At 41.3% G+C, this 12,577-nt stretch overlaps 1 protein-coding gene across 1 annotated transcript in view; it reads right to left on the minus strand.

The window, feature by feature from the left end:
* Positions 1-3,495: 3,495 nt before the first annotated feature.
* Positions 3,496-12,577, minus strand: part of CPLANE1 (ciliogenesis and planar polarity effector complex subunit 1) — a 115,822-nt gene continuing 106,740 nt past the window's right edge. The window contains exons 52-55 of the mRNA XM_055144743.1: positions 11,343-11,455; positions 8,556-8,645; positions 4,904-5,061; positions 3,496-4,002 (exon numbers count right to left, since the gene is read on the minus strand). Coding sequence (XP_055000718.1) covers positions 3,829-4,002; positions 4,904-5,061; positions 8,556-8,645; positions 11,343-11,455 — 535 coding nt within the window. The 3' untranslated portion in view covers positions 3,496-3,828. The remainder of the gene's footprint in view (positions 4,003-4,903; positions 5,062-8,555; positions 8,646-11,342; positions 11,456-12,577) is intronic.

Raw genomic sequence — 12,577 nt, forward strand, 5'->3', positions numbered from 1 at the left:
TGCAGCACACTGTGTTTGTTGTTATACTAGGGACTCCAAGCAGCAGTACCACTGCTAGGATCCTGCTACGTACATGCAGGACAAAGGTAGCTATGGATCAACTCCTGTTTCAAGCCTGCAAAGTAGATCCTTTTGTCAGTCACATGTGCTCAGGCCCATAAGCCATCTCCTAGGACCTTGAAGATACCTTTAGTCTTACCTCACAACTAACATATCTAAGCCTGCAATTCTAGGTTAAAATTTATCCCTCTGAACGCTTTTAAATTGCAGTTTCTTCTTGTTTTCATATAGTAACTCTCTTATTTATGAATGCAACATTCTGTCAGATTTGGAGACAGGACAAAATTAGTAGCTTTATTGTCAGTAGAGCCAATGTAGGCAACACATTGCAGCCCGAACCTACAGCCACAATCAAACTTATTATCACCTGCACCAAAACTGGACCTTGAGCTTCGTCTCAAAGATTGTGTATTCTGCAAAGAAAATCTTAACCTACTGGAAGGAAAATTGCTATCTCCCACTCATCAAAGGCTGAGAGAACTGATAGAGTTAATTCATTTTTAAAACTGGGCGTTAAATGTCAGGTTGGGGGTGGGGAGGGAGTCAGAGGTCATTGGTGGAGGGATAGGCTGACAAAGTGGTGGAACTGGAGGTGGGAACATCATATGTATGCCTGAAACAATTTTTTGTTTGTTTTGGGGCCAGACCCAGCAGTGCTCAGGGATTACCCCTGGTGTTGAGCTCAGGGTGGAGTACCACTCCGGGTGGGGTTCGAGGGAGCATATGGAGTGCCAGGGATCAGATCCAGGTTGGCCACATGCAAAGCAAGCTCCCTATCGCTGTACCCTCTTACAAAGAACATTTACAAAGCATGGTGTCTAAATTAAAAAAAATAGATATTGACCCTGGCATGTAGTCCGACAGTAGAGTTCTTGTCTTGCATAAATGGGGCCACAACCCCCTACCCCTCTCCCTAACATGCAAAGTGAAATCCCAATGATACAGCCAAAACTCCTATAGTTATAGCAAAGTCCCAATGCATCACAACCAAGTATGTGAGATTTGGGGCATAGTTCTGTAACTGTGTGAGCATCACAACTGTATTTCAGTCACTACCCCCACCCCCACCCCAGTGATTGCAGCAACAAAGGAGCATGCAGAAAAGCCTAAAAAACTCTCAACTGGGTGTATCCTCCAGAATGACGCTTAGCAAAATTGTCATGTTGCAGGTTTATTATGTTATGACTGTGAAAGCATATTCAAACTTGAGGCTAAAAATTATTCGGGAGTGGCAGTTTTATGCTGATAATCTCTGCTTTCTTTCATTCCTCATTTCCAGGCTAACTACATAAATGTCAAGTTCACTGAGATCAAGAAAATCCTTCCATTTCCAGCCATCCCAAGTGTAAAGATACCTAACTAGTCTGCTTCAAGCATAAAATTCACCCAGATTAGGGGCTGGAGAGATAGCACAGTGGGTAGGGCATTTGCCTTGCACGCGGCCGAACCAGGTCCGATTCCCAGCATCCCATATGGTCCCCCGAGCACCACCAGGAATAATTCCTGAATGCATGAGCCAGGAGTAACCCCTGTGCATCGCCGGGTGTGACCTGGAAAAAAAAATTCACCCAGATTATACAGTGAGGCAGTTGTTAATTGTTTCCAGGCCTGGCTCTGTGCTCAGGAATAATACCTGGCAGCGCTCAGGGAATCATATGTAATGCCGGGAATTCAAACCAGTTGTGGTTGATAAGCTTGCAAGTGCCTTACCTCTTGTATTATCTTTGCTGTCTCTGAAATTTGTTTTCAGACACTGCATAGCAGTATGTGGCCTAAGATAGTAATAGTGAACAGGAGCTCATGAGATAAATCTCATGAATGACTAGCTTCGTACTTGGTATTTTTCTAACACTGTGAGCCTATGTCTAGACAGACATCAGTAGAGCCAATGAGCTGAGGCAGAGATCAGAATACAGGATATTCGTGATGGCTGGAAAGTGTAGGGACTGATTGAGAGAAAAAGTAACTAGGAGAATCTCCAAAAGTCTCTGGAAATTTAAAAAAAGGGAGGGGCAATAATAATCTTGGGAAGGTCCAAAGACTTTAAAGCAACAAATATATATACATATATGTACAAAGAATTAAAATATGTAAAGAATTAGAGGGGCCATAGCGATAGTACGGTGGGTAGGGACTTGCTCTGCATGTGGCCAACCTGGGTTCCATCTCTGGAGCCCCATAGAGCCCCCACAGATCACTCCCAGGAGTGATCCTTGAGCACAGAGCCAGAAGTAAACCCCAAATACAGACAGGTATGGCTCAAAAACCACCACCACAACAAAAATTATAGAAAAGTAGTTTTGAACTTAGTCCTATACTAAGTTACTCCCACAAGGGGAGTTTCTTTTCTTTTCTCTTCTACTGTGCCCTCTCGAGCAAATCGATGAACAAAGGGATGACAGTGATACAGTGATCTAGTGATCTAAATTCTCTTCTACTATCTAAAAAACAAAAGCGGTTTTGGTGGTGGTGGGGTTTTTGTTTTGATTTTAAGCCATACCTGACGGTGCATTCATGGATCATTCCTGGCAGGGCTTGGACCATATGGGGTGCCCAGAATTGAACCTAGGTTGAACACAGAGGGCAAGCACCCTACCTGCTGTACTAACCCTCTCGCCCTGGAAAGTAGTTTTGAAGAATAAACAGATAAGGATTTATTAGGGAAATAAAAATTAGAAGTAGAATCAAATATAATGTTTTGTGATTTAAGCAGTACCTAAAATATCCAAAATTATGTCATTGTTTGGTTATAGCTCCATACATGGCCCTGGTCTTTGCACTTTGTTTTATAAAATTACCAAAGAATCTTATGGAGACAGAGTCATTTTTCTTTCTTTTCCACCCAAAGCAGTTATTCCTGTTAGTTCCTCTAAGCATGTCAAACTACTAAGCAGAGGGTATAGATCTTACCTATATGAAACTGTAGCACTGTAGCACTGTCGCCCATTGTTCAATTACTCGAGCGAGCACCAGTAACGTCTCCATTGTGAGACTTGTTGTTACTGTTTTTGGCATTTCGAATACGCCACAGGGAGCTTGAGGTTCAAGATTAGAGGATAATTTCCTTTCACTCCTAGGCCAAATCCCACACATGAATTTTAGATTATTTTTAAAATGGAATTCAAATGTCTCAGATGACTGTGACTTCCTTCTCTTCAATGAAAGATTTTTATATGGGGGTGGCAGGGTTGGGGGACACTGGGCCAGATCCAGCAGTACTCAGGATCAATATGTAGTGCTGGGGATCAATCTGGAGTTGTCTGTATGCAATTCAAATGCCTTTACTCCTATACTAACTCTCTGCGCTTTCAACAAAACCCTCTCAGAACACCACACACACACACACACATACACACACACATACACACACACACACACACACACACACACACACACACACTTTGCCCATGTAAGACTATTTCTCAAAACTCAGAGAAGAGGCAAAATATTTTTATTGAAAGCAATATAATACCATGCAAATGACCTGAGGAGGTACTTTACATTTTTCATAATTTAAAAAGTTATGCCTGAAATACAAAATCAAAAATATATTATTGCATCTGTAGTTAATTCTTTTCCCATGAAGACAAAAAAGCATTGGGAATGATTTTATTTTTTCCTCTTGAAATGGCTAATCCAGGTAACAATATGGCTGAAGATGGTAAATAACATCACTTCATTGATTTCTTCCCTTAAAAACTAGAAATCTTTCAGAAGGATAACACTGAGCTGCTTGCCTTAGCCTGGAAAGAGAATGATATTCAGGTCCTATTGGTCATGAACCCAGTGGACTGACGGGCTCTTGTCCTCCACACCAGCCACCATGTTGTCAATAGCGTTCCAGTCAAGGCTGCTGAGGAGGCTGCCCGTGCTCTCTGACACGCTCCCCAGGCCGCTCACTCCAGCAGGCAGTTCTGGCTCCTCCTCAGCTGACTGCAAGTCCTAACAAATTGAGAGAGACAGTAAGGTGTGGTCCTGGAAATGAGTTTTCCAAAGATCCTAGAGTTGCTCACATACCAAATGTGAAGGCAACCCACTCCCCACAAACGCGAAAACCCAGTAACAGCAACCAGGACTGAGGGTGCCCAACATACCTAGATCAACAATGAGCTGAAAAATGAACAAAATTAGTTTCTACACCTGGAATACAATTGTCCGTTGTTACATTTTTTTCTTTTTAGTTAAAATGAAGGGGCCGGAGAGATTGTATAGCAAGTGGTAAGGCACTTGTCTTTTATACTGCTGACCCAGATTCAATCCACATCACCCCATATGGTCCCCTTAGAACTGCCAAGAGTGGCCCAAAATAAAGACAGTAAGAAAAATGCAGGGTTGGGGAGATGGCTCAAAGGGCTACTGTATGTCATTTGCATGGAAAGGCCCAAGTTCAATCCATGGTACTGCATGGTCCATTGAGCAACACTGAGAGTGGCCCCACAACAGAAACAAGTAGATTTCAAATTCAAGGAAAATTCTGAAAATAAAACACTGGAATACTTATGTAAGAGCATAGGTCCTTCGAATCATTATTTCCAAGTTACCTGAAAATCCTTAAGTATCTACAGATCCTATCAAAACAAACAAATATGGGCTGGAGTGAGAGCACAGCAGGGAGGGTGTTTGCCTTGCATGTGGCCGACCCAGGTTCAATTCCCAGCATCTGATATGGTCCCCTGAGCACCACCAGGAGTAATTCCTGAGTACAGAGCTAGGAGTAACCCCTGTACATCACCGGGTATGACCCAAAAAGCAAAAAAATGAAACAAAACAAAACAAACCCAAATAATAAATTTGAAAACAAAGAAGACTTAGTAGACAAATTGAAGTCTAGAACAATGCTTACTAAAAGGGAACTGTGACTCTTATGAAGAATCTTCTGGATCTCTGACGGTAATGTCCAGGGACTCACTACAATCTCCTCTCTCTCAAGCCCTGAATATGCTGGCCTGGGTTGAGGTGCAAGGTCAGCACTTCCATGTCTTTTTGTAAGAGCACTAGAGCCTTTCAAGAGAAAAGAACAAACGATACATTAGAAACTATTCATTTTTAAGTTTGTTGTGACTTATCAAACCCAAGGCAGGCACAATTTTTACCACATGGTCCCCTGAACATTGCTGGGAAAAGCTGGGATTAGTCCCTGGGTATGGCCAGGTGTAGCCCCAAAACAAAACTGAATGAACTTGGAGAGCTGGCTTTCCTTGCCTGTAGTTCCACAGAGCTTTCAGACATCACCACGTGGGGCTTCCTGCCTACAGTCTGCTTGTGAACAAAGGTATCAGGGTAAGTGTGTTGACAACACATTGCGGACTTTTGATAGTGCTGTTAAAAAAGAAACTTTCAGTCCCGTCCCCCAGCCTCTGCCCAACTTCACAGATTCACAACGAATCGAGGAAGAGATGTCAAGGCCACTGGTGAAACTCCAAGACTAATCTTGGAAAGCAAGTCTTCAAATAATGTGATTTTGTTAAACTTTGTCCTAGATTGGTTTTTTCCCCCAACAACATTAAAATGATACAATATCGACTAAAACGATATTATTCAAGGACTTTCTATACTTCAGTGAATGTTACTAAGGATAATAATTACAAAGTTTAAGCTCTCTCTCAGAGTAGAGAAAAACAAGTGAATCAGGCTGAAATTGATCCTTCAGAAATTCAGGATATAAAGAAATTAGCAAAAGTCTGTAAGCATGACCTAATCTTAACCTCCATCTCTGCCACAACTAATTTGGTATTTTGTCTTTGATGTTGTTATTTGTCAAATGAACATAGTTATTATCGTGTAAAAAGAATGAAAAAAATACACAAACTTAATGAAATTAAAGTTTATGATCTTGTAGATGTGATCCTGGGGGCCGCACATGTGCGGCCTCCCCGCAGCTGCACGAGCATGACTCCAGAGGCCAGCTAAATTACTTTTGGTACCGGCAGCTCCTTGAAGAATGTCTCCAGACTTGGAACTAAGCCTCGGCCCCATGCCTGCCCAGAAGGGGAAAGGTTTTTCTCTCTCTCGCCTTTTCCTTGCGACTGCCATAGTATGAGGACCACAGATGAGAATTACAAGCTTGCAATAATCCAATATCTGGAAGAAATTTCCCTGGACTTAGTTGCTAAAATACAGAAATCCAAAACCGACCTCATATCTCTTCACAGCAGGTCTGACTCTAGTGGGGAACTCCTAACAATAATAGTGAGGTTTTTGTTGAAATACTGAATGTAACCAAAGAGAAAGTAAAGTGAAATTTATCAGTTTAGGGGTAGGTGGGGGCGGGATGGGAGGTATACGGTTTTTTTTTTTTTTGGTAGTGGAATATGGGCACTGGTGAAGGGATGGTTGTTTCAGCATTGTATAACTGAGACTTAAGCCTGAAAGCATTGTAATTTTGCACATGGTGATTCAATAAAATAAATAAATAAATAAAAATAAAAAATAAAGTTTACGATCTTGTGTTTCAGGGGCTTTGAAAGCTTAAAGAAACTCCTGACAGGCACAGAACTACTAATTCTGGTGCACCCACATGTGTCAAGGCAAACCTGCAGGCACAGGATCTGGGGCATTCAGTGAGGGCTCAGGAAAATGTGTATGTTCATGAGATGAAGCTGGTGGCGATAACTCAGAGAGCTGGAGTGCAGGCCTGGCACGCCTGAGGGCCCAAGGTTTCAGGCCCCCCACCCCATAGGCTTCCTGAGCCCCACCAGGACCCGAGCCCTGAAACTGCTCAACCTGTACAGTCATCTCAAGTATTGCCAGAGTGACCCTAGACACCCCTGTGCACTCCCAGGGAGACCCCATCTACAAAAAATTCTGTATTTCATGGATGAATGGATTAAGAAATTGTGGTATGTATACAAAACGAAAAATTATGTTACTCTAAGAAATAACAAAATCAGGCCAGAGCCATAGTACAGCGGATAGGGTGTTTGCCTTGCATGTGGCCGACCTGGGTTCAATCCCTGTCATTCCAAATGGTTCCCCAAGCACCGCCAAGAGTAATTCCTTTTTTTTTTTCCGATTTTTGGGTCACACCCCGAGATGCACAGGGGTTACTCCTGGCTCTGCACTCAGGAATTACTCCTGGCGGTGCTCAGGGGACCATCTGGGATGCTGGGATTCGAACCCGGGTAAGCTGCGTGCAAGGCAACGCCCTACCCGCTGTGCTATCATTCCAGCCCCACCGCCAAGAGTAATTCCTGAGTGCAGAGCAAGAAGTAACCCCTGAGCATAGCTGGGTGTGACCCAAAAAGTGAGAGAAAAAAGAAAGAAAGAAAGAAAGAAAGAAAGAAAGAAAGAAAGAAAGAAAGAAAGAAAGAAAGAAAGAAAGAAAGAAAGAAAGAAAGAAAGAAAGAAAGAAAGAAAGAAAGAAAGAGAAAGAAAGAAAGAAAGGAAAGAAAGAAAGAAAGAAAGAAAGAAAGAAAGAAAAGAAAGAAAGAAAGAGGAAGGAAGGAAGGAAGGAAGGAAGGGAAGGAAGGAGGGGAGGGAGGAGGGAGGGAGGGAGGGAGGGAGGAAGGAAGGAGGAAGGAAGGAAGGAAGAAAGAAAGAAAGAAACAAAGAAAGAAAGAAAGAAAGAAAGAAAGAAAGAAAGAAAGAAGGAAGGAAGGAAGGAAGGAAGGAAGGAAGGAAGGAAGGAAGGAAGGAAAGAAAGAAAGAAAGAAAGAAAGAAAGAAAGAAAGAAAGAAAGAAAGAAAGAAAGAAAGAAAGAAAGAAAGAAAGAAAGAAAGAAAGAAAGAAAGGAAAGAAGGAAGGAAGGAAGGAAGGAAGGAAGGAAGGAAGGAAGGAAGGAAGGAAAGAAAGAAAGAAAGAAAAGAAAGAAAGAAAGAAAGAAAGAAAGAAAGAAAAGAAAGAAAGAAAGAAAGAAAGAAGGAAGGAAGGAAGGAAGGAAGGAAGGAAGGAAGGAAGGAAGAAGGAAGGAAGGAAGGAAGGAAGGAAGGAAGGAAGGAAGGAAGGAAGGAAGAAGAAGGAAGAAAGAGGCTATCACTGGCTTTCTCTTGTCTTGCTTTGCCCAGAAATGGCTTTGACATTTCCTTTTCTTCAATCAGAGGACATTTCCCTAGGATTTCATTGGGATCTCCCATCATGAGTGAAAAGTATAAAATACATTTTGTGAAACAGAGCATGGAAAAACTTTTTAAGGTGGACAGTTGTGGATAGGGAGGTTTTCTGAGAGAGAAGTTAAGTGATAGGTGAGGAAGACAGCCCACAGTGGACAGCAAACTTATGCACTGATGTGTGCTTGACCACCTGTGGCCCGACACTCCCAAATCCATGATGTTTACATCCAGCACCGTGCTTACTAAAACCTGCCTTTCTCAGGTAAGAAAACTGAGTCTTCCACCACTGGGAATTTTCCTATAGAGCAAGTGGAGAACTAGAACTTCCCAATCAGCTAAGCCTGGACCTCTTCTTGGAAGCCCTACACCACAGCCACACGCTGTCTTCAGTCTACAAATCTGAAAGATGTGGCACTAAATCCAGAAACTGTATCATTTATCCCTTACCTTTGTGCAAGCTAACTGAAGACTGCGCAGTCTTCCTTACTGCCACTTTGGCTTCACCAGTTTTTTTCTGTATGTTGAAAGTGGCAGTTCCTGTAGAGATAGGCACATTTCTTAATCTTCTACATGCATGGGTTTTCGCATACATGTTATTTGATGGCAGAAACCTTCTGATCAGTAGAGGCCCATTAGATGGTAGTTCATTTCAACCAAGAGAGCAAAACAGAAGTTTAGATGCTCAGAACCAAGAGTTTCCCTGAAGACTGTCAGTTGTGATCCAATTCTACCTCCTTTAAATAAAAAGGAAGGTGGGGGAGGAAAAGGAGGAGGAGGAGGTATGAAAGAAAAGAAAAATCTACTGGGAAATAGCCTTTATATGTGTAACTTAGGCTGTGAGTGACACCAGAGCACTGAGCAGAATAGCCCTGAATACTACCAGGTGAGGTCCCCAAACCAAAACAAACAATGAAATATAAGGGGCCAAAAGATAGCTTCCTGGGCTGAGCATGTGCTGTGTGTGCAGGAGCCCTGGTTTGATCATGCCTATAATAAGGTTGTAAGCATTAGCCACATAGTCTGAGCAATCAGAGTTCACAATTTGTTAAGTTACTTCTCATCTTTGCTCTGAATGTCTGGAAAGTTAAGTGACAGGCTAGGATAATAGCTAGATAAATGAGTGTTCTTGAAATAAATACTTTAATACCTGCTCATTAATATTCCTAAACAATAATTAAATAGCTATTCCTAGGCATAAAAAGGCTAATATAGGAAATTCTTATTTACCCAATTATTCAGACTTTCATTTGTTCAATGTGGGAAGTTAACACCAGATAAATGTTAGTCTTCACACCACAGAGACTGGCACACATTCAAAAGAACAATAGCAACCAGTGCTGGCGTGGATGTGGGAGAAAAGGGACACTCTTTCACTATTGGTGGGAATGCCGACTGGTCCAACCTTTCGGGAAAACAATTTGGGCAGTCCTTAAAAAACTAGAAATTGAGCTTCCATGTGACCCCGCAATACCCATCTGGGAATATATCCCGAGGGTGCAAAAAAGCACACTAGAAATGACATCTGTACCTATGTGTTCATTGCAGCACTGTTCATAATAGGCAAAATCTGGAAACAACCCAAGTGCCCTAGAACAGATGACTGGTTAAAGAAACGTTGGTATATCTACATAATGGAATACTATACAGCTGTTAGGAGAGATGAAGTCATGAAATTTTCTTATAAATGGATATTCATGGAGAGTATCATGCTAAATGAAATGAGTCAGAAAGAGAGGGACAGACATAGAAGGACTGCACTCATATGTGGAGTATAGAATAATATAACATGATGCTGACACCCAAGGAGAGCAGATAGGTACAAGGGCCAGGAGGATGGCCCCATAGCTGGAAGACTGCTTCATGAGTGGAGGGGAGTAGGCAGATGGAATAGAGAAAGGATCACTAAGAAAATGGTGGCTGGACGAATCAGTCGGGATGGAAGAAGTGTGCCAAAAGTAGATGGTAGACCAAACATGATGACTTCCCAGTGTCTGTGTTGCAAGCCATAATGCCCAAAAGTAGAAAGAGAGTATGGGGAATATTGTCTGCCATGGAGGCAGGGGGAGGGTGGGAAAAGGGGGCATATGGGGGATATTGGTGGTGGGAAATGTGCACTGGTGGAGGGATGGGTGTTTGATAATTGTGTGATTGTAACCCAAACATGAAGGCTTGTAATTATCTCACAGTGATTCAATAAAATTTTTTAAAAAAAGTTAGTCTGCCCTGGCTCATATCAATCCACAAGTTGTTCACTTAAGGTCTGCTCTATTAGTACTTCAAGATGAGCAAAACAAAGAATTCATGGTTCAGAAGACAAAAAGTCCATTTTAACTACTATTTATCTTTAACATTCCAAGCAAAATGCAAATCACTAGCTCCTATTTATTAATAAAATAAACTTTTTATTAAAAATGTTAGATGTTCATTTTTTTCAATTTATTTATTTATTTTGCTTTTTGGGTCACACCCAGTGATGCGAACGGGTTACTCCTGGCTCATGCACTCAGGAATTACTCTTGGCGGTGCCCTGGGGGACCATATGGGATACTGGGAATCCGGGTCGGCTGCGTGCAAGGCAAATGCCCTACCTACTGTGCTATTGCTCCAGCCCCAATGTACATTTTTAACAATGTACATCTTGACATTCTGACAATGTTCCACTTTCAAGCATAGTAAAGTAAAATAAAGAATAATAACACCTTCAAATTTGTAAAACGATTAAAAAAAAAGGTAAAAGTATTATTTCTGTCTCAGTCTCTTAGCATTTCTACAATTCTACAATTTATTCATTCTGCAATCTCTCTGAGCTTGATTGTACTTGATTTAGTCAGAAACACAATAGAAACAAATAAAGAGATAGTACAGTGAGGCGGGTGCTTGCCCTGCACAGTTCAGTCCTCAGCACTTCATACGGTCCCCAACGTCCGGAGCCAGGAGTGATCCCTGAGCACCACTGAGTGTGGCCCAAACTTGCTCCCCGCCCCTAAGAAACAAACTCCAAAAAAGCCATGTGATTTACTGACTATACACATTTTTTTCTAAAATGTTACAACACTCTTAGGGTCTTTTGATTTCAAAACAATAAGACAAAATGCCACAACTTTATTAATTTCTGTATTCTCTTGAAATGAGAAATGCTTTTAGCTAAGATTTACAGATTTTACTATGAAAACACAACTCGAGATAAGATAAAATGGGTTAAATTATAAAAAATAAAAAAGCTTTAAGTCTTACCATGTGACCAAGGGGAGACTTGGAGTTGTCCAAAAGATTTCTTCCCTTTAGGGGTATAATATCTGCCTTTTCCAGGTGGACTTATTGGGGAATTCTGACCATGATGATTCTCTCTAGGATAAAAATAATTATTATATTTCTAGAATTTTACAAGTGATAAACTATAATGTATCAAAAGATCCAAATTCTAACCCAGAATATTATAATCAACTAATACTGTTTATTCTGTATGTCAGCCTCAGTGATGTCTGTAGCATATGATAACCCTCCAAAAATTATTTGGCAAAACCTCTTTATTAAAGAAATTATTTTCCATTTTCTCTCTATCCACTTCAGACTGTCTATATTTTGTTGTTCTTGTTGTTGTTTTTTTGGTTTGTATTTGGTTTTGGGATAACACCCAAAGGTACGTAGGGCTTACTCCTGGCTCTGCACTCAGGAATCATTCCTGGTGGGATGCAGAGGATGAAACTCGCTTGCCGTGTACTCTACCCACTGTACTATGACTCTGTATTTGACAGTATGTAATATCCTACTTTCTAGGCAAGTGTCATATTTTGAGCACACCCCAAAATTACACACATATAGGTAATACATTATAATGTCTTGGTAGCATTTCCTTTAGGTTGTTCAACTGTGTGATTGTATTTATAAATCTATCACTTAGTTTGTGTTTATAAGTCTATCCCTTAGTGGTCATTTATAGTAGAACATAAGACTGCCAACTCATGTTCTCATTTTAGACCACCAATAAAGCATAATTTTGTGTGGTAGTGACATCATAATAGTTTTTTTACTTAGATACTTTTTCCTTTAGTCATCAATGTGTAATTTTCCTGCCTAGTAAACCCATATGCAAGCCCAGTAAAAGGGTCTATGTAGCAGTATCTGAAACAGGATAACCAGATCGGGAGGGAACAGCAGAGGAAGAGGCTGGTGCGGGTTTTCTCTGTGAGAGAAAAGTCAAGTGAAGAAGAAGCAGGAAGATCAGTTAGGAGGCAAACTACAGGAAGAAAATGGGACTGTGCCCAGAGAGATAGTACAGAGGTTCAAGTGCTGGTCTTGCATAGGGCTGACTACAGATCAATCCCTGGCACCCAACATGGTCTCCAGAACACTGCTAGGAGTGATCCCTGAGCACCACCAAGTGCAGCAAGAAAAGAAAAGAAAAGAAAAGAAAAGAAAAGAAAAGAAAAGAAAAGAAAAGAAAAGAAAAGAGAAGAGAAGAGAAGAGA

The sequence above is a fragment of the Sorex araneus genome, chromosome 1 (assembly GCF_027595985.1).
Source record: "Sorex araneus isolate mSorAra2 chromosome 1, mSorAra2.pri, whole genome shotgun sequence".
Classification (NCBI taxonomy): Eukaryota; Metazoa; Chordata; class Mammalia; order Eulipotyphla; family Soricidae; genus Sorex; species Sorex araneus.